The 23,096-nt window shown below is 53.3% G+C and overlaps 15 protein-coding genes across 15 annotated transcripts; 6 read left to right on the forward strand and 9 right to left on the reverse strand.

Annotated features, from left to right (window-relative positions):
• Nucleotides 1–108: 108 nt before the first annotated feature.
• SAICODRAFT_37834 (glycine cleavage system H protein) lies at nucleotides 109–574 on the reverse strand (the record flags this gene model as incomplete). Its single annotated transcript, XM_019168581.1, has 3 exons — nucleotides 109–284; nucleotides 345–404; nucleotides 469–574. Coding segments are annotated over 3 exons (342 nt in total), but the record flags the coding sequence as incomplete, so codon positions are not given.
• Nucleotides 575–793: 219 nt separating this feature from the next.
• SAICODRAFT_17559 (uncharacterized protein) lies at nucleotides 794–1,265 on the forward strand. Its single transcript, XM_019165824.1, has 2 exons — nucleotides 794–865; nucleotides 947–1,265. The coding sequence occupies exons 1-2, from the start codon at nucleotides 818–820 to the stop codon at nucleotides 1,235–1,237; spliced, it is 339 nt and encodes a 112-aa protein (XP_019026273.1). The 5' UTR covers nucleotides 794–817; the 3' UTR covers nucleotides 1,238–1,265.
• A 136-nt stretch (nucleotides 1,266–1,401) lies between these two features.
• On the reverse strand, nucleotides 1,402–2,831 carry SAICODRAFT_33765 (IF-2B-domain-containing protein; the record flags this gene model as incomplete). The annotated part of the gene is made up of 2 exons (XM_019168316.1): nucleotides 1,402–2,696; nucleotides 2,756–2,831. The coding sequence occupies 2 exons, from the start codon at nucleotides 2,829–2,831 to the stop codon at nucleotides 1,402–1,404; spliced, it is 1,371 nt and encodes a 456-aa protein (XP_019026274.1).
• Nucleotides 2,832–3,125: 294 nt separating this feature from the next.
• SAICODRAFT_23828 (uncharacterized protein) lies at nucleotides 3,126–3,545 on the forward strand (the record flags this gene model as incomplete). The annotated part of the gene is made up of 2 exons (XM_019166727.1): nucleotides 3,126–3,153; nucleotides 3,208–3,545. 2 exons carry the CDS (start codon nucleotides 3,126–3,128, stop codon nucleotides 3,543–3,545), a joined length of 366 nt encoding a protein of 121 aa, XP_019026275.1.
• A 135-nt stretch (nucleotides 3,546–3,680) lies between these two features.
• On the forward strand, nucleotides 3,681–4,267 carry SAICODRAFT_200367 (uncharacterized protein). Its single transcript, XM_019166197.1, has one exon. The coding sequence runs from the start codon at nucleotides 3,767–3,769 to the stop codon at nucleotides 4,085–4,087; it is 321 nt and encodes a 106-aa protein (XP_019026276.1). The 5' UTR covers nucleotides 3,681–3,766; the 3' UTR covers nucleotides 4,088–4,267.
• An 855-nt stretch (nucleotides 4,268–5,122) lies between these two features.
• SAICODRAFT_5762 (uncharacterized protein) lies at nucleotides 5,123–5,422 on the reverse strand (the record flags this gene model as incomplete). The annotated part of the gene is made up of 1 exon (XM_019169549.1): nucleotides 5,123–5,422. One exon carries the CDS (start codon nucleotides 5,420–5,422, stop codon nucleotides 5,123–5,125), a length of 300 nt encoding a protein of 99 aa, XP_019026277.1.
• A 318-nt stretch (nucleotides 5,423–5,740) lies between these two features.
• SAICODRAFT_5763 (ribosomal protein L15) lies at nucleotides 5,741–6,678 on the reverse strand (the record flags this gene model as incomplete). The annotated part of the gene is made up of 3 exons (XM_019169551.1): nucleotides 5,741–6,067; nucleotides 6,127–6,441; nucleotides 6,502–6,678. 3 exons carry the CDS (start codon nucleotides 6,676–6,678, stop codon nucleotides 5,741–5,743), a joined length of 819 nt encoding a protein of 272 aa, XP_019026278.1.
• Nucleotides 6,679–6,843: 165 nt separating this feature from the next.
• Nucleotides 6,844–7,414, forward strand: SAICODRAFT_17564 (like-Sm ribonucleo protein; the record flags this gene model as incomplete). The annotated part of the gene is made up of 4 exons (XM_019165825.1): nucleotides 6,844–6,864; nucleotides 6,915–7,007; nucleotides 7,059–7,157; nucleotides 7,210–7,414. 4 exons carry the CDS (start codon nucleotides 6,844–6,846, stop codon nucleotides 7,285–7,287), a joined length of 291 nt encoding a protein of 96 aa, XP_019026279.1. The 3' UTR covers nucleotides 7,288–7,414.
• Nucleotides 7,354–7,748, reverse strand: SAICODRAFT_29306 (uncharacterized protein). Its single transcript, XM_019167372.1, has one exon. The coding sequence runs from the start codon at nucleotides 7,724–7,726 to the stop codon at nucleotides 7,511–7,513; it is 216 nt and encodes a 71-aa protein (XP_019026280.1). The 5' UTR covers nucleotides 7,727–7,748; the 3' UTR covers nucleotides 7,354–7,510.
• Nucleotides 7,749–9,774: 2,026 nt separating this feature from the next.
• SAICODRAFT_23831 (uncharacterized protein) lies at nucleotides 9,775–10,979 on the reverse strand (the record flags this gene model as incomplete). The annotated part of the gene is made up of 2 exons (XM_019166728.1): nucleotides 9,775–10,814; nucleotides 10,868–10,979. The coding sequence occupies 2 exons, from the start codon at nucleotides 10,977–10,979 to the stop codon at nucleotides 9,775–9,777; spliced, it is 1,152 nt and encodes a 383-aa protein (XP_019026281.1).
• A 3,326-nt stretch (nucleotides 10,980–14,305) lies between these two features.
• Nucleotides 14,306–16,221, forward strand: SAICODRAFT_17568 (FAD/NAD(P)-binding domain-containing protein). Its single transcript, XM_019165828.1, has 2 exons — nucleotides 14,306–14,556; nucleotides 14,640–16,221. The coding sequence occupies exons 1-2, from the start codon at nucleotides 14,370–14,372 to the stop codon at nucleotides 16,103–16,105; spliced, it is 1,653 nt and encodes a 550-aa protein (XP_019026282.1). The 5' UTR covers nucleotides 14,306–14,369; the 3' UTR covers nucleotides 16,106–16,221.
• Nucleotides 16,222–16,486: 265 nt separating this feature from the next.
• Nucleotides 16,487–17,641, forward strand: SAICODRAFT_29308 (uncharacterized protein). The gene has a single exon (XM_019167373.1). The coding sequence runs from the start codon at nucleotides 16,537–16,539 to the stop codon at nucleotides 17,302–17,304; it is 768 nt and encodes a 255-aa protein (XP_019026283.1). The 5' UTR covers nucleotides 16,487–16,536; the 3' UTR covers nucleotides 17,305–17,641.
• SAICODRAFT_53739 (WD40 repeat-like protein) lies at nucleotides 17,565–18,914 on the reverse strand (the record flags this gene model as incomplete). The annotated part of the gene is made up of 1 exon (XM_019169229.1): nucleotides 17,565–18,914. One exon carries the CDS (start codon nucleotides 18,912–18,914, stop codon nucleotides 17,565–17,567), a length of 1,350 nt encoding a protein of 449 aa, XP_019026284.1.
• Nucleotides 18,915–19,229: 315 nt separating this feature from the next.
• On the reverse strand, nucleotides 19,230–20,972 carry SAICODRAFT_5771 (FAD/NAD(P)-binding domain-containing protein; the record flags this gene model as incomplete). The annotated part of the gene is made up of 5 exons (XM_019169556.1): nucleotides 19,230–19,505; nucleotides 19,561–19,699; nucleotides 19,756–20,165; nucleotides 20,224–20,658; nucleotides 20,715–20,972. The coding sequence occupies 5 exons, from the start codon at nucleotides 20,970–20,972 to the stop codon at nucleotides 19,230–19,232; spliced, it is 1,518 nt and encodes a 505-aa protein (XP_019026285.1).
• Nucleotides 20,973–21,066: 94 nt separating this feature from the next.
• On the reverse strand, nucleotides 21,067–22,951 carry SAICODRAFT_17572 (uncharacterized protein). Its single transcript, XM_019165829.1, has one exon. It carries the CDS (start codon nucleotides 22,609–22,611, stop codon nucleotides 21,244–21,246), a length of 1,368 nt encoding a protein of 455 aa, XP_019026286.1. The 5' UTR covers nucleotides 22,612–22,951; the 3' UTR covers nucleotides 21,067–21,243.
• Nucleotides 22,952–23,096: the final 145 nt, after the last annotated feature.

Here is a 23,096-nt window from a genome sequence, read left to right on the forward strand (position 1 = left end):
CCTTCATTGCCTCTTTTCAATCGCATACACCCCGCTATCTTACGCTCCGCCTCCACCTTACTCCTCCGTATACCTAACATACTCCTCCTCCCCCATCAACGCCTCCATCTCCACCTCCCCCCCCTCCCCAATCTCCATCGTACACAACCACCCCTTCCCCAACGGTCCCTTGTTGATAAGGGAAGGCTTCTTGGCGAGGTCTTCGTTGATAGAGAGGATTGTGCCGGTGAGGGGGGAGTAGATGTCTGTTGCGGCTTTGACGGATTCGACGGCGCCGAGTTGGTCTGGGGCACTGGGGCGTTAGCGGAGGTGCACTGGAAGTGGGGAAGGATGGGGGAACGGACCTCCTTGGCTGAACTCCTGACCGACTTCAGGAAACTCAACGAACGTGACATCACCAAGCGCTATACACACACAGTCAGTCAAATCACCATTACCCGCACACAGCACTGAATGACAACCACGCACCCTTCGCAGCAAACTCCGTAATGCCAATCGTGCCCGTCTTGCCATCCTCCGTCCTAATCCACTCGTGATCCTTCGTAAACCTAATCGTGCTCTCGAACCTCGCAGCCATCGCAACAAGGCTCCTCGGTGGCGATTGCGCGAAACATGGACGCAGAATGGAGGCGCGCAGTGTAGAACGGACGAGTGAAGCCATCTTGGTGCCTGGTATGGAAGACGAGCCTTGGACGACGAGGGCGGGTGCTGCTGCCACGGGTGCTTCCACCGAGTCCAGGCACGGCCCCTTATCGCGGGTTGTTGTACCTGGATGCACGAAAGCACCAGCACTCGCCCCGCCGACATCCTAACCACCATGGTTTTCTACGAGCTGTTTGCACTGGTCCGCAAAGATATCGCTGCCGTGAGTCCCTCTCCTTTCTCCTCCTCTCAGCCCACGCCCGCCCGATCCATGAACTTGTACTGACCCATCGTCCGTACGTAGCCAACCATCCGCGAGATGATGCGCACAGCCGGCACAACCATCCTCAAACACGGGGGCGTCATCCGCAAAATCCGCAACAGCGGCGATGTCCCCCTCGTAAAACGTTACCACAACCAAGGCGAAGACTACTACTTTGGCAAACAAGTCATCATGCAATTCGACTCTAATCCAATGGCGCAGAGAGAGGCGATCAAGACTTTGCGAATGGATCCTAGGGTTATTCGGGTGGGGTTGGTTAAGTTGGGCGATAGGTTGGATGAGATTGTGGAGGATCCGGCGAAAACTTATTAGAGGACATGAAGGTGTGAAAAAGTCAAGGGATACGGAGTTATTTTCTTTGTTTTGTCAAACTCCTAAAGAGAGGAGTCTCAAGCTGCATTACTAAATAAAACAGCAATAACCACTAACCATGCCCCATGCACCACGATGTTCTACTCTCGAAGTCACTTTTCTTTCTATCCCTGCAATTTCGTCTCATGCACAACAACCGCAATCGTCGTCGCAGGCAACATCCCAACCTCACTAACAACCATCGTTATATCCTTCACCGGCGTAACATCATACATCAAATTCAACAACCTCAACCCCCCCATATCCCTCCACCCCTTCAACGGCCCCTCCCCACCCCCATCGGACCTATCCCCAATACTCGTAGTAACCAAATCATCAGGCGACGCGAGCTCGTTAAACACAAAAGAGTCAAGCTGGACGCGTTCGGTGAATTTGTAGGATTCGCAGCATACGATGACGGGGATATCAGAGTCGCGGGCTGTCATTGCCACGAGTGCGGTTCCGACACGGGAGTACATGCTGCCGTTGAATAGCATCGCGTGGGCGCCCAAGAAGACTTTCGTGACGCTCTTGATCAAATACGCGATTGAGCTCAAGAATCCATACTGGACCGGGATCCCAGCTTTGGCTAGTGTCCGCAGCATTTGCCGGCCTTCGAAGAGTGGTCGTGAATCGATGACGATAACCCGGAACTGTTTTCCGATCCTCCATGCTTCGAGGAGGAGTTGCTCGACAACACTCGATTTCGCATACACCAAAACCACATCCCCATCCCTAATCTTCCCACACCCACTCTCAACAATAACACGATCCGCAACAATGATCTTCTCCCTCACAAACGTCTCAATCTCCTCAATCAACCCAGCTTTCGCCTCATCCTCCGGCGTATCGATACTCACCGCACTAATCAACAACTTGATATGCCGGATCGCGTTTCCCATTGATACAGACAGAGGTCGAGAAGAGATTAGGTATGCGATTTGGACGTTGAGGTGGGTTGTTAGGTGTCGGGGGAGGGTGGTGCCGGAGGGTGTTTGGTAGTCCTGGATGACTTTTGTGAAGGCGGTTAAGGTTGCTAGACAACGGGCGTTTGAGCCACAGATGGAGTATTCGGCCATGTGGAGGCCGAGGGCGAGGACAGCTGGATGCACATCTTTCGCAACACCTGCGGTGGATAGTCGTCGCGTTTGTTCGAGGTGCGAGAAGAGGGAGACTTGTTTGTTTTCCTGTAACCGGTCCACGACGGCGATTTGCTCTCCGCCACCACCATGGCTGGATTTATTCGCTACAGCTGACGTCGCGGACGACTGCGCTGACGGCGTCGAGGGCTCTTTGGCAGCGGATGCAGCGGCTTCTCGTGCGGCGATTGCGGCGGCTTTCTTGGCTGCTGCTGCGTCGGCGTCGCCACCAGATTTCTGTGCTCTACGTGCTGCTTTCTCGGCTTTCTTTGCTGATTTGGCTGGATATCTCGTTATTAGCACTTCCTCCCTCGAATCAGCGGAAATATCCGAAGCATACATTTCGGACCAGCGTCGTCGTCAGCAGCGGCGGCTTGTTGCTGTCCCTGCTTGAACTCCTTCACGTCCGCAGCCATCTCAGCTCCCCCACGACTCCGTGATCGCGAATCCTTCGATACCGCATCTTTTTCTCCACTCCTCATGATTGGCGGGCGTTCCGGTAATGGTGACATCCTTCCCTCTCCGTTAATTGATGGAGATTAATGCTGCTTGAGCTCGAGGTCGGTATACTTTTTTGGTGTAGCATGACTACCGCGGGTTGAAATGCGCATGTGTATGCCCTGGGCCTTGCAGCGCTCGACTCCGCGAAACCAAAGCCTGCGGAAACGGGCTTACAGCATACACTCGAGGTACTTTATACGATATACACAATGGCTGGACTGGCAGCAAACGTACTCGGTAGGTTGAGTCGCTACTGAACTTGCTGGGTTGTATGCTGATTACCTCTTACAGGATGGGCAGTGACCGGCTTTGCCGTTCGTGCGTGGCAGCTTGGTTTAAGGGAGCGGCCATACATTGGACGTACGTCTCCCCATCCTCAATCATATTCCAATGCATTTGCGCATTCAAATCCGTTTACGCGAGATCGCTGGGACAATGCTAACGGTATCGGTGCGCGTACAGGAGACCTGAAGACCATGAAACATCACTTCTCCTACATGGCTCTTTTCGGTGTTGCAGGATACTTTATTTACGGCTTTGAGCAGAGTCAATACGAGACGGTTGAGCGTAGGAGGGATCAGTTGTTGGAGGCTCGGAGGAACAGGGGTTTGGTTACGGAAGAGGCTTAAGTGGTGGGGTTATAGACGTGAGAGAGGAGGAAGAGCATTGGTATGATCATAATATGAACAGGATTGAAACACTCATCATTCGGCGAAGGTATCGCATTTGGAGATGGGACCTTATGTGCCGGTGCTATGACAAAATAAGCATTTACATGAGCCGACATATCCAGACCTCACGTCGATTGATCAGGTTCAGTTCGGAGATTTAGGCAGGGGTCTGTCACGTTATGCCTGCTTCACTCAATCTTCTACGCCATTCGCTTCTCCTCGCCCTGGTATCCAACTTCTTCCATGCGAAGGGTGTTCTTCGACATCGCATCACATGCCCTGCCAGTTCCTCGACGCTGTATCATTTTGATGAAGTTCGCGCCAATCGAAAGCCCTCCGATCGCGAGTCGTATTCGGGGCAAGACGAAACGGGTCTCGCCTGCCCTGTCCGGTGTCACAGCGCCCTCTATTCTTGCTCCTCTCCTATAGCCACCCGTCCCACCTCGCCCCGTCTACCTCATTGTCCCTATGTACGTGTACTACACCTGATCCTGCCTTGAAAGATCAGTATTCGTAATGGAACTATCCTGTCGTAGGATTTGCTCGCGCTCTATGTGTTCACCCAGCTCTGGCGCACCTCCGCCTCTCACGGTCATGGCCAGTACTAGTCATTACAAGGCAACGGCTAACAGACCGCATGGCTTCCCTTGGGTTCAGGGAGTGTTCGCAGTCGTTGATCAGCTTACACCGCTTCGGAAGCGCGACTTGACGCCAAATGTACTGTGCCAAGTGCAAGAGCCGTGAAAGACTAGGCGAGCTTCTGGTTCATCATGCACCAGAGGTTTTTGATCAGGTTCATGCCGGGCAAGCTTGACGGTAAATCGATATTGTACACACAAGGGGATCTCCTGCTCCTACAATGCTGAATTCGCGAAATTACGGACGTGTCATACATAGGCTACGGCGAGGGCGTATTCTCGAACCCAAAATTCGACGTATATATCCCATGCTTTGGGGGTTCTTCGACACTGCAATCAAGCAGACATTTGGAGATGTGCGTGACTGTGTTACTCCGGTCTCTACCTGATCTGCTCTATTTTACAGTGGTATATCGACATTGTGGTGCCCTTATCCCGCCCCGAGCTATCTCATCTCACACGCTATCCATGGTCTCCCTATTATCCGTTTGATCTTCGCTCATCTTGAGCATCACCTTGTACTTCGCTCCTGAACCGAGCAGCAACGCAACGCGTGCCCTTGCCAATTATTAAGAGTCGCTGGATCCTGATGAGTTAGACCATCTCCAGACCCGTTCCGCACTTTCCGTGCTGCTATCCACAATCTCCCTGTATTGCGCCTGATCATCGCTCATCTTAAGCAGCGCCTTGTACTTCGCCTCCAGAATTCGTTTGATTTCTGCCGCCTCCCTGTGAGCGCGATGGTCCATCCAAAGGATAACATTCTTCTCCCCCTTTCCCCAACCTTTCCCAATCTCTTTTGTGATTCTCACGACTCAGATCAATTGATTTCCCCTAGTTTGTAACCGCCAAAGAACACGTTGCATCAATCCCTATACCCTTGATATCCTTCGTCTTTCACTTGGCAGCACTGATAACAGAACGAACATTCGCGCAACGAACCTGCCAGATATTCTCTGTCGATTGCTTGTAGTAATCGACATTGTCGCGTTGTGAATGCCATATCTTGATCGGTGCCGACTTTTCCGAGATCAACTCGCCAGCTTCATCAACAATACATGACCTCGCCGAAGAAGTGCCAACATCGATACCGATGAAGTACCCCTTCGCGATCGTCGGCGGATCAGGTTCGACCTTGATCATGTGAGTCGGCGACTCGATTGTTATTCTAGGTCTTTTATTTATCGGCGTCGACATGGTGGGTGTTTTGTCGAAGTTGCTACCAACACACGCACGGACCTATAAAGATTTCGCAGTTTGGATTTGTGCATGAAGAAGTTGTCATTTTCGTTGTCATTTTCATTTCTATCGTTTGTCATGTCATTTGTCGTTTGTCAGGTCAACAGCTGCAGTGGGCATGGCACAGGTGCGCCCGGTAACGTAGACATTTGGTTTTCCTCATTCGGTACCATATATGATTTTCCCATAACGTACTCACAATACAAATAAACGCCCCATCATATCTTTTCGTCCCCTATCTACACCTTCTCTCCAGTGCTCTTGCGCAATCAATGCCTAAGCCTCCACCGCCTTCTGCATCTTACCCTCAACACCCTTCAACGCCAACAAAGCATGATACTCTTTCATTCCCTCCTCCTCATTAGCGAGGAATCCTCTCCACTTAGGATTCCTGTAGTACTCAATCATTTCTCTCCTCGTAGGCTGCGCCTGCTTTGGCAGACCACGCTCGGCGAACTTGTGGGGCTTGAGGAGGGAGCGGAGACCGAGACGGTTGTGGTAAACGGTGTAGATCTTGCCGCCGGCGCGCTCGATTGCAGCGATTGCGGAGTAGGATGCGCGGCTGACGTAGATTGTGATGGGGATGGTGAATTTCTCGGCACCCTGCGGCATTGTCAGTCATCGAGATCCTCGAGAATTGGCATCGGGGGGGAGGAACATACGTCACCCAACAACTTCACACCGCCTGGAACATTGTGAACACATCTTGAATCCAACAACTCTTTCATCGTAATCGGCTGCGTACCATCAATACGTCCATTCTGAATCCACGCCTGCAGTCTGTTCAAATTCAATGGTGCCAAGTCGAGAGTGTTGACATTATGGAAACCGACTTTGGGGAAAAGACGCGTGATTGGGGTTTGGCCTCCTTCGAAGCCTACACGAATACCCTTTCCGGAACGGGCTTTTTGACCTTTGGTACCACGACCTGAGGTCTTACCCTTTCCCGATCCTGGACCACGACCGCGACGGATTTTCTGTGCGTATCTCCGTTAGCATGCCAGAATCGCAGATTCTTCAAAAGGGAGATGACACACCTTATTGTAGGACGAAGGCACATTGCTCAAATCCCCCAGCAAGCTCGATCGTGCCGCACCCCTCGCCTGCACAACAACCGGGCTCACAAACTTGCATGGCGTCGCGAACGCAACCCTCGCAATCGGGGCGACGGACCGCAGTGATAGTGATGCAACGGCCGTCCGTAAAGAGAACATTGCTGGTTGCTGGGCGTTTATTTGGACGCTTTGTATGCCGTACTTTGGAGATGCTGCACGGTACTTTTTTGGTGAGGTCCCGGTATGCGCTGTGCCACGAATTTGGGCGTTGTTACAGAGGCGTGCAGGCAAGGTCAAGGACGTGTGAAGTATACAGAAACGACAATGGCAGAATCAAGAAGTGCGGTATGTATGCTCTCGTGCTGAACGTGTTGCCGATGTTAAATGGAGTGCAGGTGAACGAGCCCCTGGACCTCGTCCGTCTCTCGTTGGACGAGAAGGTTTACGTCAAGTTGCGCGGTGACAGAGAGTTGAGAGGGAGACTACACGTCCGTGCCCTGTTATAACTCTGTCCTTTTCATAGCTAACCCAGAGCGAAGGCTTACGACGGACACATGAACCTTGTCCTCAGTGACGTTGACGAGACGATCACCGTGGTCGACACGGATGTTGATGCTGGGATGGATGATGCTATCAGGGTATATTGTGTTGGTGCCTCTGGGTATATCAGTTGCTAACCCGGATTTACAGACTGTGAAGAAGCGATCTGAGATGTTGTTCGTGCGCGGAGACAGTGTCATCATGATTAGCCCACCAAAGGCTCAGTAAGGAGCGAGTGAGGTTCAGACGGTGTACGCTGGCAGACGAAACGAACTACGGAACGTGTACGAGTACGCGAAGAGCGATTGTTGCTCTAGATACCATCGCGTAAGGAGGGAAGGAAGTACGTGCAAGCACGGGGCACCATAGACGTGTTCGGAGATTCAAAAATCAGAGATTAGCATAACGCGATCTGATTTATCCATCTACCACAAATCTCTGTATAGGGTATCTAATTGGCCAACTTCTCGTCGAGCTTCCACAACCCATTCAACACCTCCGCAACTGCATCCTCATCATTCCCCCTCCCACTAACCCACTTCGCAACCGCCTTCAACCCCTCATTCGCATTCGCGACAGCGACTCCGTACCCCGCTTCCCCGACCATCTCCAAATCATTATTCGCGTCACCAAAGGTCAGGGCGTGGGAAATATCAGTACCGTACATGGAACAGACTTTGCGAAGGGTGGAGAGTTTGTCGGTGCCGAGGGGGAGGATCTCGAGATTTTCGGGTTGGGAGGCAATGGCGCGCGATCCGGCGGGCATGGCTTCGTGTTGGAGGAGTTCCTGTTCCAAGGCATCCCTCGTTGGTGGTGGGACCAAGTAGATGAACTTATTGACCTTCAGCTTTCCTGCCCTAACCGCCGCCTTCAAGGCCTCTAAATCCTCCGCACCCTTCCAGGCTTCCTTGCGAACGTCTTGTCCGTTTTGCCAGAACGAGGTTTTCGGCTCGCCGTACGCTTCGAGAGCGTGGATCATGGGCATATGAGTTGATGCGGCCCAGATTAAATCGCGAGAATAAATCACGAGCGAGCGATTCGTCCGGCACGCGTGGTCGATATACCAACACACCACCTCAGCCTCCAACGTTGCCTCGTACAAAATCTCATACCACGGCACCGTCTCATCCTCGCTCCGCGGGAGGTACTTCACCAATAGACAACCGCCAGTGTGAATCGCCAATGAGCCAGAGGGGATGGGAAGATTCTTTGCGGCCCACGGAGCACGACCGGTGGCGATGACGAAAGGGAGTTGGGTTTGAGTGAGGAAGAGGGAAAGGAGGTGGGTTGTGCGTGGGGAGAGGGTGTGGTGGGAATTGAGGAGGGTGCCGTCCATGTCCGAGGCGACGAGATGGATGTCGGAGGGGTCGACGGGGGGACAAGAGGCTGACATATTCCTAATTCAAGAGAGAGTCTAGGAGTTGAGAGAGTGAATTGGGTTGGTGGAGTTGTTTTGGTTTGTCGTCGTTCTCGGGGAAAATGGCCTCGGTTGGACGCTGCGGTGCGCCCGCGGCCGCTCCGCACGGTCCGGATCCGCTGCAGGTCGGTCCGCGGAGAGACTGTGGAGTGCAGCGGCGAGAAACGGGCCGGAACGGAGCGAGGGTTTTCCAATGCTTGATATCACGGACCAAGGTGTTTGGCAACCTTGCAGTTTGGGGGTTTCTATGTTAATGGCGGCTTTTCTGGCTGGCGTTGTAGTTCCGTTTTCGTCGGTTCAAATCACACCGTGGGACTGCTCAAGTGTATCCGAACTTCCGAACCCATCCCCTAACCTCAAACAAATCCAAACATGGTGCGCAGTTGGGTCATCCGTTTGTTGTGCCCTGTCGTAACGCTATTTCTGCCCGCCGTCACGGTGCCAAGCTCGAAACCAATCGCACCCGCAACATTCACAATGATCATCTTGACTCGTAAAAGGAACATCACTGGCAGATCTGGTTCACTTCAGAATTGTTGTCTCACCTTTGAGTAAGTACACTGACTTTATCGGCTACTGCAGCACTCGTCTCTCTGAATGGTGCATGTCGCCGTGCGTGGGAAGCCAGCCAAGGCAAATGGAAATATCACAGCAGGGGATCGTACTCCAGCTGGACCATGGCGAGAGTATAAAAACGAGCGAGTGTTCTGTACTGGGCATGATAGCCCAAGTCCGTTGCCGGTATCTGTCAAGTACTATGCCGAGTCTTACCAACGACGATCACGCCTACAGCCACGAATAGGCCTATCGAATCGTTGGAATGTTGATGAGAGGATATGATCAAGCTAATTAGCGTCTGAATCAAAGAAAAGAGCCCACTACTACCGTTTAGTGCCCTATGAATGACCACGAAAGTGCCGGAGCTGTACAAAGGCACAACCGAATGAAGGCATTTGGTCCACCAGCGTGCGAAACCCCAAGACAAAGTTACGTGACTTCCCTATAGCTAGTAAAGTTCGTGCTTCCAAAACAGCATTCACACCGGTGTTTTGACTAATGAGGACAAACACCGTCAGCTATCCTAAGATTCGCGGCCACCTGTTACGCGATTGTTTGCACGGTTGGGCTTCACAAAGATCGACACAATCGACACAAAACCAAAATACTAGATTTAGAGCAAAAAACAAGAGATGTCTAAACATACTATCTAGACGCTGATATGCCAAAAGCAAAACTCCACCTACCCATCCCATCCCTTCCCTTCCCACACCCCAATCATCCCCCCTCAAAATGGCCCCCTAAAGGAAATTCCCAATCCCACTCCCCGGCGGCCCACCCCCTCCCCTCCCACCCGCACTAATTCCCCCCCTACTGCCCCCGTCTCCACCCGCAACCTTAACCCCCGGCCTAACCCCCAACCTAAAAACCGGCTCCGCCCCCTCCCTCTGCAACTGCTGAAACAACAACAACGGCTTCTCCTCATCCCTCAACAACCTCTCCACCTGCTGCATCTTCGGCGTCGGCGCTCCAGACAACGACGGCGTGGTGGGCGGAGGGGTATAGACGATGTAGAGGGCGTAGTCGTTGGGTGAGCCGGTTATGCGGTATCGACGGAGTGCGGCGGGGAGGACGCGGGAACAGGGGTCGTCGAGGGAAACGCGGAAGGACTTGAAGGCGTCTGGGATGTCTTTTGAGGTGGAGGCGGAGGCGGAGGCTGAGGGGGGGGAGGAGTAGGTTGAGACGGAGGTTGAGGGGAGAGAGGCTGTGGTTGAGAGGGAGGGTGTTGAGGTTGAGGATGTTAGGCCGAGGGGTTGGTGTGCGTTTGCGACGGCGGTGTTGAGTGGTGGTGGGGGCTTTGGTCGTCGTGGGGGTGGTGGGCTACTCACGCCGAGTCCGTCGACGCCGCGGGCACGGGAGGTGGTTGCGCTACGGCCGATACCTGCTGCTGCTGAGGGTGCGACGTCGGGGACTCCTCCGGGCGTGGGTAATGGCATCCTCTCCTTCGCCATCCTAAAAACCGGCAACAACTCCTCCCTTAGCTTCGCGAGTTGTTCACCAAGCTTCTGCATCCCACCCTCCACCCCCGCAATCCGCTCATCCCTCATCCTCATCCCCGCCTGCAACCATGCTAGGTCCGGATCCCCACTCATCGCACCCGTTCCGTCCAGCACGGAGGTGGCGGGGATGAAGTGGTGTGATTCGATGGGGATGTCGTGTGTTACTTTTATTTGGTAGATTGCTTTTAGGAGGTGGAGGCGGTGGCCGACGGATGTGACGCCGAGGTCTTTGAGGGAGGAGTGGTCGAGGTGGACGAGGATTTCGCCGGTTATCCCGTTCTCTATCCTCAAAGGGTTAGTATTGAAGTCAGTGGGGGTGAATGCTGGGACGAACCTGTGAAGGACGGGGCGTATTTCTCGTAGTTGAGTGCGCCGAGCCAGGAGGAGACTTGGTCGACGGTCCAGTCGGTGATTAACTCGCTTTGGCTCAGTGTTGGTGAGTCCATCTGGTCTGTCGTTGTCGTGTCCTGCACGGGGCATCAACGGTATTGTTGTTCTGATCTTCCCTCTTCCTGAGGAGTTCGCTTGCTGCTTTGGTGTAGAGGTCCAAGCGGCCGGCTCCCTGCAGCTGTGCCCTGCACTTTACGCGCCCAATTCTAAAGGCGACTTCGAAGTTGAGCTTCGAGCAAACAACTGCAGCAACAACCGACAAACGTCCAAACAGCAACACTGGCCTAGGGGTGTATGCTCGTCCGTCTCATTCATTATACTCGAACGCGTGGAACATCATCATCAGTTTGTGCTCCCTCGTCGACGTCAGGATTGAGGAGAATGTTCCACCGTGCTGCCTCCGCTGCGCAGGCGAGTGCGAGTCAGAGTTCGCAACAACGAAATGGAGGACAGAGGACGTTGCCGTTTGGGTCTGGTTCGGGATCACAGCAGGCAAAGTCGGATTTGGATGCCATGAAGGCGGCACCACTCGCTCCGTCTCAGAATTCGGGAGGAGGAGTCAAGAAGGGCCTCTTTGCGGGTGGAGGGATGTGTAATACGAATGCGTTCAGGGATGAGGTAGAGAACTATGCACAGTATGGAGTCGAGTTCAACGAGGCGGATTTCGACGATGATCTGGATTTGGATTTCTCGGTACCGACGCCGAAGGTGAGGAGGATTGCGAATCCCCCGCCGCCTCAGCAGCAGCCCAGATTACCGTTCATGAATGCTGGTCAACAACCGCCATCAGCACCACCAGCACCACCAGCACCACGACAACAACAGCAACGGGAAGCTCCACCACCCCCATACTCGAAATACGAACTACCACGGCCTCCGGCACCACTACCCAGCATGAACCAACCCATCCCGCCATCACCTCTTCACCCCTCGCCGGCACGTGGAGCCGGGGTACCGAGTAGCTCCGCACCATTCGAGTGGTCGAGTTCACCGCAACATCACCAAACTGCGACGGTATTACAACGACGACCACCGAGTCAGGGACAGAGGAGGGTTGGGTTGAGTCGTGGTGGTCCGGCTCCAGGGTTTAAGCCGCCGAGTATGGTGCCGAAGCCTGTCGAGGTCGAATTGAAGCGGGAGGGAAGTCTGGTTACGCCGGTGAAGAAGGAAAAGGCGCCAAGGACGTTACCGTGGGAGACGAAGAATCGTGATGCGGGTGGTGTGCAACAGTCAATCCAGCAGCGAACTCTGAGTCACCAGGCTAGATCCCGAGCCGACCCACAAGTCAAGGATGAGCGTACGGCGTTGAATTCGAGTCCGGCTGTGCAACCGGAGGCGCGTACTGTTGCGGCTGGAGCCGAGAAACGTGCGTATCCCTGGGAGAAGAGTATGAGCGCGATTCAGGCTGAGAAGACGACTTTGAAGAAGAAGAGGGCGGCGGAGGCTATGGTTAAGAATGAGGAAGCTGCAGCTGCTGTGAAGGACGAGGGGGCGGAGAACAAGGCTAAGGTCGGGAGGGAGACTGTGACCATGAAGGATAAATCTCGCAATGTACCCGGGATTTTCTTGTCACAAGAGCAGAGGGGTGTCATTGACCTCGTGTTGAATCAGAAGAAGAGTGTGTTCTTTACTGGATCGGCTGGAACGGGTAAATCTGTGTTGTTGAGGGAGTTGATTTCGGAGTTGAAGAGGTCTTATAAGAAGAGTTCGGATTCGATTGCGGTTACGGCGAGTACGGGGTTGGCTGCGTGCAATATCGGTGGTACCACACTGCATTCCTTTGCTGGTATCGGATTGGGGAAGGAGTCGGTAGCTGATCTCGTGAAGAAGATCAAGAAGAATAAGAAAGCTGCGACGAGGTGGATGCGGACAAAGGTCTTGATCGTGGATGAGATTTCGATGGTTGATGCGGATTTGTTCGATAAACTCGAGGAATTGGCGAGGACACTGAGGAATAATACGAGGCCGTTTGGTGGGATTCAGTTGGTTATGTGTGGTGATTTCTTCCAGTTACCGCCTGTCCCCGACGCGAACAAACAAGCCAAGTTTACGTTCGAGGCGAAGAGTTGGAAGGAGGCGATTGGACACACGATTGCGCTTACCCAAGTTTTCAGGCAGAAGGATCAGGATTTCGTGGATATGCTGAATGAAATGAGGATGGGGAAGTTGACGCAGAAGACTGTGGTTGCGTTTCAGGCGTTGTCGAGGGCTAGGAACTGGGGGGATGGGTTGGAGCCCACGGAGTTGTTTCCGACGAGGTGGGAGGTCGATAATGCAAATACCACGCGGTTGAGGCAGTTGAGTGGTGAAGCCCGGACATTCAATGCGATGGATACGGGTTCGGTGACGGATAAGGCGATGAGGGATAAGTTGTTGGCGTCGTGTATGGCACCGCCTGTGTTGGAGTTGAAGATGGGTGCGCAGGTTATGTTGATCAAGAATGTTGATGAACAGCTTGTGAATGGATCTTTGGGGAAGGTGATTGGGTATATGAACGAGAAGACGTTTCAGACGTGGCAGGATGAGTGTCCAGATGATGATCCGTTCGGGCTTGGAGAGGAGAGCGATGGGGAGAATCCGTCGAAGAAGAGGAAGAGGGCCAAGGTGCAGATGTTGCAGAGTATGGCTACTACGGGGAAGCTGTGGCCACTCGTGAGGTTTGAGGTGGCGAATGGTGCTTCGCGCGATTTCTTGTGTCAACCGGAAAGTTGGAAAGTCGAGTTACCGAACGGCGATGTCCAAGCTCAGAGATCGCAGGTTCCCTTGCTTTTGGCATGGGCGATGTCGATTCACAAGAGTCAGGGACAAACGCTCGAACGTGTCAAGGTTGATCTGGGGAGGGTGTTTGAGAAGGGACAGGCGTATGTCGCGTTGTCGCGTGCGACGTCTCAGGCGGGGTTGCAGGTGTTGAGGTTTCAGGCGAGTAAGGTTATGGCGCACCCGAAGGTGTCGGCGTTTTACCGGAGCTTGATGAATATCACTGGGCCGAGTAAGGTGATTGCGGCTACTTTGAAGGATGACAAGAGGCAGCAGCGGATGGAGTTGGATTTGATGCAGATGGCGGACATGGTGGGGCCTAGGGCTGCAAAGCGATTGATAGATGACGAGTACAACGACGACGAGGAAGCGATGAGGGAGTTTGATGATTGATCCAGTCAATCGGTTTGCTTAGGCGGCGTTTGGGAGTTCATATTGGGTTTATTTACACATATGTACATACATCGTAGACACACACACATATCTTCGGTTCACCATCTTATCGTATCACATACACGTCCAGTGCCTGTTCAGTGCGTGTGGGCCTGGCACATCTGAATTTTTGTTGGTTCCGCTGTTTTTGGCACTAGGGCCAGATTTCGAGGCACACGCTCCGGGAGGTCCTCGGAGTCAGACTTTGTGAGAACCAGCCCATCAACCCTCCTCGATCCACTTCTCCATCGTCAACGATGTTCAGATCCGCTGCTGCTCGCGCCGCTTTCAGGGCTCCTTCCGCTGCCCGCCAGATCGCTCGCAGATGGAACACCACTGCTGCTCCCGTCGAGCCCGTGCCCGTGAAGAAGGCCGGTTTCTTCAAGAAGGCGTGGAGGGCGACCTACATCTCCGCCATCGTCGGTGCCGGTGCTTTCGCGTACGGTACGTGTCAATCGATCCAGGCTTTGGTTCATGAAGCCGCTTGGAGGATGACGTGTGGCTGATCAGTGTTTGCGATCTTACAGTTATCTACGATGACCGTCACCCCGAGAACCAGCTTCCTGCCGACCCCAGCAAGAAGACCCTTGTTGTCCTCGGATCTGGATGGGCGTCCACTTCTTTGTTGAAGTCTTTGGACACTGAGAACTACAACGTCGTTGTTGTCTCTCCCCGCAACTACTTCTTGTTCACTCCTCTCCTTCCTTCCACTCCTACCGGTACCATTGAGCTCCGCTCTATCATGCAGCCTATCCGTCACATCCTCCGTCACAAGAAGGCTGCTGTCAACTTCTTCGAGGCCGAGGCTACCGAGATCGACCACGAGAACAAGATCCTCAAGATCCGCGACAACTCCGATGTCACCGGTGACGTGAAGGAGAACTCCATCAAGTACGACTACCTCGTCGTTGGATGTGGTGCCGAGACCCAGACTTTCGGTATCCCCGGTGTTGAGGAGTTCGGTTGCTTCTTGAAGGAGATCTGGGATGCCCAGAAGATCCGTACCAGGATCATGGACTGTGTTGAGGCCGCTTTGTTCAAGGACCAGACTCCCGAGGAGAAGAAGAGGTTGTTGCACACCGTTGTCGTCGGTGGTGGACCTACTGGTATTGAGTTCGCCGCTGAGTTGGCTGACTTCCTCGAGGAGGACTTGAGGAGGTGGTACCCCGAGATCAAAGACGATTACCAGGTTACCCTCATTGAGGCCATGACCAACGTTCTCCCCATGTTCTCCAAGAAGTTGATTCAGTACACCGAGGACACCTTCGCTGAGCAGAACATCACCATCCACACCAAGACCATGGTCAAGAGCGTTGACGAGAAGTACATCTCCGTCTCCGTCACCAAGCCCGACGGTACCTCTGAGCTCCAGAAGATCCCTTACGGTCTTCTCGTCTGGGCCGGTGGTAACAAGCCCCGCAAGGTCGTCGTTGACATCATGAAGAAGTTGCCCGCTCAGAAGAACGCTCGTCGTGGTCTCTCTGTCAACGACTACCTCGTCGTTGAGGGTTGCGAGGGTATCTGGGCGTTGGGTGATGCTTCCCAGACCAAGTACGCTCCTACTGCCCAGGTTGCTGCCCAGCAGGGTGCTTACCTCGGTCGTCTCTTCAACTCCATGGCCAGGACTCACTCCTTGGAGGCTGATATTGCCTACCTCCAGTCCCAGCTCGCCGTCACCCCCGTCGACGCCCCCGCCCGCGCCGGTCTCGAGGCTGAGTTGGAGGCCGTTGGAAAGGCCTTGTCTCGCACTAAGCAGATGTCTCCTTTCCACTACTCTCACCAGGGTTCCTTGGCCTACATCGGTTCCGACAAGGCTATCGCTGACTTGCAGCTCCCCTTCATGAAGGACTTGTTCTCCTCTGGTGGTGCCGCTACCTACCTCTTCTGGCGCTCCGCCTACGTTTCTAACTTGTTCTCTTTGAGAAACAAGACTCTTGTCGTTTTCGATTGGGTGAAGGTTAAGATGTTCGGACGTGATGTTTCCCGCGAGTAAGCATATCCGATACAAAAATAGGCGGATGGGGATTGATATGAGGAAGGGGATCGAAGAGGGTCGATAAGATGCAAAGATTGCCGGTGCACGGGCATGGCATGGGATGGAGTTTCAGTTACAGGGCTGCGTTTGTTATGGTTGGACGGGATCGGGATATTATATAAAATTAGGGATACGGGAGGACGAGTTGTGAAAAGGTCACTCGTCCTGGACGTGGATACCATATGTACATATTATACAGGACCATTCTTTTGACTATCTTCTTGTCCCTTTCTTTCTCTTTCGGTTGCTGGTATGTGCCGTTGTAATGGCCGGTCCCTGGCAATGCCGTTTGTACCTTTATACGGCAGCTGTCAAGTCATCTTGACGTATGTACGTTAGCTGTGGGTGCACAGATCACTCTCGACCGTCGTCGATATCATCTCGCTGAAATGACTGTCACTCTCCCACCTGAGCTGGTCAGCCAGATCCTTGTCCACCTGGCGCACACAGATCCTCTCACTCTTCTTTTCTCCGCCCGGCATACTTCGAGAGACTTCAGAGACTACATCGACAGAACGATTATCCCGCGCCTCCTACCACAATGTACATTCTCTTTCGAAGCGGGGTATGGGTCAGTCCGGACAGACAACCGGGTCGTAGTCGAAGCCGACTTCCACTTCATCTCGTACGATAAGGCATATGGACGAGCAACGTTCGGTGTGAAAGAGGAAGAGGTGACGAAGTATCTCAAGGATGAGTTCATGGAGGCTGTGAAGAGCGGGAAGGTGCATATCACTGCTGCGTACTCGTTATGGGCTAGTGATGAAGATGTGATGAGTGTATGGGTGGAGTGGGATTCGTTGAGCTTGACGGTCGATGCGGTTGATCTGTTACGAACGATCATGAGAGATACGTACAAAATTAATCGTCTCCTCCCAGGTACTGCGGAGCGAGAAGAAGCTATTGTTACGTCCTGGGAGCAAAAGCTGGATGAGGGTCTCGTGACGGGTGTGAAGGATGTAGAGAAATTGTATCAGGCGTATGATCAAGGAGCCGAGATTCGGAGAAGAGTGAGGCAGAAGAGGTTACCAGCACAGAAAGCAGATGAGAATGGATTCCAACGACAGGAGCATTTGAGGTTCTTTAGGGCTTTGGAGAGGTATCAGGAGAGGTTGGTGTTTATGCACACGAAGCCAAAGGCACCTGCGGATGCCTGACGTTATCTGGAAAAGGCATGGGTGAAGTCGCAGTTCGTTGCAATAAGAAGACCCGAGGATGACTGCCCACGTCAAGTGCCATCTAGTCTTTTCGAGCATGCGGCCCTCGTACAGTGCATAAGCCCGCGGGACACGCAACTTCGAGCTTGAAGGATCACACTTGGAACGGAAGTCAAGGCGATCTGTGGAACAGAGAAAGGGACAAATAATGTATCACGTAACACTTGCGTGAATTGACTTCTAGATGCTGCTCCTATGACCTAGACAGAAATCGTCTTGAAAACATTAAAACCATTGCCCGCCGTACTGACCACAACTCCCGGAATCTGCGGATGCCAATGCACCTCCTTGATCTGCTCCTGCCCCTGATGCACAAACATCAGTTGACTGGGAACCTCCATACCCCCGGCTTTCGCCAATTCCCTCCGCCCAGCCTCTTCTTCCGCATCGAGCTCGACGGAGAGGTCCCAGAGGGTGACTTGATCGTCCGCACCAGCGACAGCGAGGACAGAGTCCTCAGTGGGGTGGAACTCGATGGACGTGATAGGTGCTGTGTGCCACTTAAACGTCGCAACCGGCTCCGGCGTCTTTCCCTTCCCAAACGTCCGCAAATCCCAAACACTGAACCGTCCATCATCCGCACCAGTCGCAAGGAGGTAGTTTACGCGTTTGTTCCACGTGAGGACGTTGACGTCCGTGTTGGGGTGTGCATTGATCGAGAGCGCGGGTTTCTTGGTTTTGGAACGGGTGTCGAAGATTTTGAGGGTGCCGTCTGAAGCGCAGGATGCGAAGACCGTGGGTTCGGAGGGGGACCATTGGACGTCTTCGACGGACGCGGTGTGGCCGGTGAATGGACCCGTGGTTGACCATTGTCCGGCGTCGTTGCGGGAGGTGAGGTAAATTTTTCCGGCGCAGTCGCCTGTGAGGAGGCGAGGTTGGGTGGGGTGCCAATCCACTGCGAAGCCCTCGGTCCTGCCGTGGGATTTGATGGTGTGGAGGGGGGCTTGGGCACTGTGGAGTTGAGCGCCTGGGATATCGAAGGATTGAACTTGGGGCTCGATGTCGAAGATGTGGACTTCGCCAGATTCCATCATGGTTGCGACGAGGTGGTTTTGGGACCAGGTCTTGGGGGTTGCGCGGATGCGGTTGGTGCCGGAGTTGATTTTGACGGAACGATGTTCGATGATTGGGTCGCCTTCCTCGGCTTCGTCTTCATCGTCGGATTCTTCGTCGTGGACTTGGGTTTTGTTGAGAGAGGAGAGCTTCATGATCGTGATCTCGTTGTCGGAGGGTTTTGCGGCTTGAGTACCGGTGACGAGGTAGGTGGTAGCTGGGAAAGTGCTTCGCTCCTCTCCGAGGTTATCCCACAGCACGTCGAACGACAGACTTGGCCATGTAACGTTCATGGTATGCAGCATCTCGTATACACTCTGATCCGCCTCCAACACCTCATCCTTCCCCAACTTCTTATTAGGAAGCCAGACCTCGGTCTCCTCGACCTGCTCCTCCTCCTCATCCTCATCATCGACATCCATACCATCCTCGCCAGCCTCGACGTATTCCTCCTCAGACTCAAACTCATCCTCCCACTGGTCCTCGAACTCTCCCATACCCTGATCACCATCGGCATCGACGCCGGCAGCGCGAGAGCCGTTCTTGAGGGCAAGGTCGGACGTATCGTCGGCAGCACGTTTCGACATTTTGTATTGGGTATTGAACTGGAGGAGGTGGTTGCCTCTATAGTTATCGTTATCGCAAAAAAGTTGGCCGGCGTCGCGGGGTTCAGGGCAAGCTGTGCTGCGCCACACCAGGCTCATCAGTGCGTGGGAACACTCCTCTGGGGCCGAAGCCAGCCGGTGACGGAATCGCTCCTTAAGCTTGTTCGATCATGTCGTGAAGCAAAGCAAGATATATATTCTTAATAACTACTCCCAGCCAAACAGCACAAACCCAATCCACCCAATCCTGGTCCAACTCAACAACATAAACTCCACAAACCACGCCAACAACTCTCCATACGTGAAGAACCCAAATCCAGAACTCCCCGTTGTCTCTCCCTTCTCCTTCCCTGAATTGTCATTCATGCCAGGTAAAATAAAGTCCACCAGTTGGCCAGGTGGACCATTCTTGAACCAGTTGGTGCGGTCGACCCAGGAGCGCATGTGAGCGATGGTAGGACGGGTTCGGGGATCTTTAAGGTACTATTCACCACAAGTCATTAGCTTGTGTTCACGGAATCACTGAAGGAGGAACAACCATGATGAGAATGCGCGTGTAGATTCCAATATGGAAATGCCCAGCCGTGCCAATGGCGTCGACGAAGGTACAATTGTTGGCCAGAATACTCCACTCGTTCGGAGACCATGTCTGGAGGAACCAAGCGGGAGGGGTGTACCTGTTCATAATATTAGCATCCCTCATCCTTGGGAAAGGGACCTGAAGATCACAGACTTCTCTGTAAATAGCCCTTCAGGCAAGAAATGCAAACTCGGTCGATGAAACCCGGTAGCCATAATAATCGCATCACACTCAACCTTCATCGGATGTCCCGGCCCACCCTTCGGTACTCCCTGTGCCCTTCTAACGAACTGGATCCCATCTTCATCCACACCGACGATATCACCCCTCAACCACCTTGCCCTCCCCTGTCTGATCAGTTCCAGCGCAGTGGAATTAACCATTGGCGTGGAGGAGAAGAGACCTTTACCGCCGGGCGGGGGTGCGATGGATTTGAGATCGCGGTAGAAGAAGGTGCGGAGGAGGAATTCGGGGATGCGAGAGAAGATGGTTTCGTGGCCGAGGGGTTGGAGGGAGATTAGGGCGTCGATGAGGGGATGGCGGGGGATGATCCATTTGTCGCTCTATAGCATTCAGTCAGTATGATATTTGACGGATGTGATATCTAGGAGGAAGAAATACTCGAGCCAAGATGTCGATTTCGCGAGAACCCTTGTCGACACAGTACTGGAGTGCCTCGACGGCACTCGCACCGCCGCCGACGACCGCTACTTCCTTGCTATAGACGTCAACGGCACGCTTCGTCAACTCGGACGAATGCACAAGTGTCCCCTTATACTTCTCCATCCCCGGCATATGAACCATCTTGGGCTCCCCACACGTCCCAATAGCCGCAATCACCGCATCGAACTCCTCATCCGGATTATTGTTGATGATCCACTTATTATGGTTGCGCGGAGAACGGGAGACACGCTTGACATCGGTATCGAACCGAGTCTTGGGCTGAAGATCGTATTTTGTCCAGATGTGACGGATCTCGCGAACGATTGAGGCACGAGTTGGATAGCCGGTGTGCCAAGTCACGTCAGGGTGGAACCGGTACATGAGGGAGTTGATCTGTTCACTCAGGGATCAGCTCTGTTTACCAGAATATTCGTCACCGAGTGAACAACCTGTAGACCACTCGTGTCATTCACTTTCGTCCAAATCCCACCCACGTTGTCCTTTCCGCCCTTCTCGAATAAGACTACGTCCACGCCATGTCCGATACAATGAGCAGCCGAGCTGACACCGGTCAACCCTGCACCGATGATCGCTACACGGAATTGGTCATGAGAGCTAGCATACTCTGCCGAGGGAGGTGGACGAGGCGAGAAGAGGTAGTGGATCAAGCGCTGGAGGAGCTCGTAGAGGAAGAGGAAGGGGTGCATCGTATACCTATTCCGGGGGATAGTTAGGTGGGCGGTAAATTGTATCTATTATGTACATCTGCCAAGGTTCAAAACAGGTTATCTACGAAATGAAGGGTTATGTCATTGTCCGGCGGTGCCGGTGCACTCCAGACGCGCCTGCATCGTGGCCACCCGTGGGACCATCGGCTATGTGCTCCTTCGTTATTCTTGTTTTTCTCGTCAGATACGTGATTGCTAGGATTGATCAAAAGGCTACGGACATCGTCTTGGGGAAAGTGTCAGACGACAATCAGTCACTGTTGACCGCCTCAAACATCTCCGTCGCGGCCATCCTCAGACCTTGCACCAACGGCTTCACGCCAAGCTGACACGTCATATCCAGATCCCAAATCTTCAGCCTCATATCATCGATCACCTTCATCAATTCCGCGACTAACGCCATAAACGCTTTCTCTGTTCCAGTCATCCCTCCACTCTCCTCCTCGAGCTTCGCGAATCTGGACAATTGGTCAACGAGCTCGTGACGAATATGGCGAAGAACTTTGAGGTGTGGTGCAACTCGAAGTTGAAGTTCGTCACCGAGGTCCCAGATCGAGGCGGATAGGGCGGTGACAACGGTGGAGAGATGCCAGACTGTTTCGGGAAAGCCGCGGTCGAGACGTTCGCGTGCAAGGTTCGTGGGGAATTTGTAGACGCCCAAAGGAGATCTGGGAGTGCTGACGCCGGATGAATGAGGGGGGATCTCTGAGGATGCACTGACCTCGGAGTATGTGAAGGCGCTGGATTCGATGGGGCTGTCGAGGATGGAATGTTCGGTGTCGTTCGAGATGAGTGCGGATTGCTCCATGGGTTGATCCATGGGTTGGTATTCTTCCTCGTCGATGTAACCTTCTGTGTATGCATCCCCAGGCGTCGTGCGCATGAGAGGTTCATTGGGTAGATCGACGACGGCGGTGGTCTGCGGCAACTCGTGAACGTCATCCGCGAATTGCTCGCAAACCGGGTTCTCTTGAGTAGACTGATGAAAATCATCAAACCGAAGTTCGCCCTCATGCAATTGAGATGCGTCACTCGGGCTTGCCTGGGCATGCCCTGGTTCTTTGACCTGGTCTGTCATTCCCGCCTTCTCCAAACTCCCCCACAAGAACTTGAAGACGCCAGGTGGGAAGCTCGTCTCCCAACCCACCGGGCAATTCTGAACCGAAACATCCAGCCATATATCATGATGGAACAGCTCGGCTTCCGCGCGAATGTGTTGCACCCATGTGTCCTTGAAGTAGTCACACGCGTTTCCAAATGCCACATCGCTCTCGAACGCCAAATATACCTGGTATTCGATGCTTCGCGCCTCTTTGAGGATAGCATGCTCGAGCCAAATTGAAGCTTGAAGTGGACTATCGAGGTTTGCAGGGAAGGGGGTGTCAAACCTGGAAGATTCAGAGGTACTGGTATACGTACCGTGTTTGCCTATATAGTCATATAGCTGTCGCGTTATGGCATCGTAAATCAGTGGTTCGAGACGAAACTCTTCCAAAGGTTGACCTATATTTGGTTGATTATGCCCAAAGGTCCAACGAGAGCGGAGGATCTTGAGGTGCGAGCCATCCTCAGCGTAGGGGAGTTTGGTGAATGGTTGAAACGTGAGATGAAAGAACATGGTAATACACGAAACCTCTTGCTTAGGGTGTAGATGCTTCTCTCTGATTCGTTATTCAGATGGTCTAGGGCCCATTAGCGGGCATGGCGAGGTGGCTGTCAAATATACCACGGTCCGGTTCCGTCCTATCAACGTGCCAGACTTAGACATGCGTCAGGTGACAGCAGCGAGCTCGAGAAGGCTAGGCGGATGTTCAAGGTCAGCCCTGGTAATTCTTAGGGTTGTTTTTCGTCCATCGTATAGTATCGAGCTACATATTCCCAGAATATGAACCATACTGTACCTCCTAAGCCTTCGCGTCCTGAATCTCGATGCTCAGAAATTCGCAGGCTATGGAAACGATCCTTGTTTTCTCATACAATTGTTTGCACCTGATCATGAAGAAATCTGGATGTATCCAAGATCTCCTCCGTTCTCTCCGAAATGCAGCTGCGCAAATCGTTCGCACGTTCAGCTGCACCCCGCATCGGACTCCGCTTCCGAAC

Source organism: Saitoella complicata, assembly GCF_001661265.1.
Source record: "Saitoella complicata NRRL Y-17804 unplaced genomic scaffold SAICOscaffold_4, whole genome shotgun sequence".
NCBI lineage: Eukaryota > Fungi > Ascomycota > Saitoellomycetes > Saitoellales > Saitoellaceae > Saitoella > Saitoella complicata.

Bases quoted from the DNA above. Each gene is read 5' to 3' on its own strand.
- SAICODRAFT_17559 (XM_019165824.1), top strand. From the start codon at position 818: ATGGTTTTCTACGAGCTGTTTGCACTGGTCCGCAAAGATATCGCTGCC. The intron at 866-946 runs GTGAGTCCCTCT...GTCCGTACGTAG, and splicing joins TCCGCAAAGATATCGCTGCC to CCAACCATCCGCGAGATGAT.
- SAICODRAFT_200367 (XM_019166197.1), top strand. From the start codon at position 3,767: ATGCCTGCTTCACTCAATCTTCTACGCCATTCGCTTCTCCTCGCCCTG.
- SAICODRAFT_29306 (XM_019167372.1), bottom strand. From the start codon at position 7,726: ATGTACGGTACTGATATTTCCCACGCCCTGACCTTTGGTGACGCGAAT.
- SAICODRAFT_17568 (XM_019165828.1), top strand. From the start codon at position 14,370: ATGTTCAGATCCGCTGCTGCTCGCGCCGCTTTCAGGGCTCCTTCCGCT. The intron at 14,557-14,639 runs GTACGTGTCAAT...GCGATCTTACAG, and splicing joins TGCCGGTGCTTTCGCGTACG to TTATCTACGATGACCGTCAC.
- SAICODRAFT_29308 (XM_019167373.1), top strand. From the start codon at position 16,537: ATGACTGTCACTCTCCCACCTGAGCTGGTCAGCCAGATCCTTGTCCAC.
- SAICODRAFT_17572 (XM_019165829.1), bottom strand. From the start codon at position 22,611: ATGTTCTTTCATCTCACGTTTCAACCATTCACCAAACTCCCCTACGCT.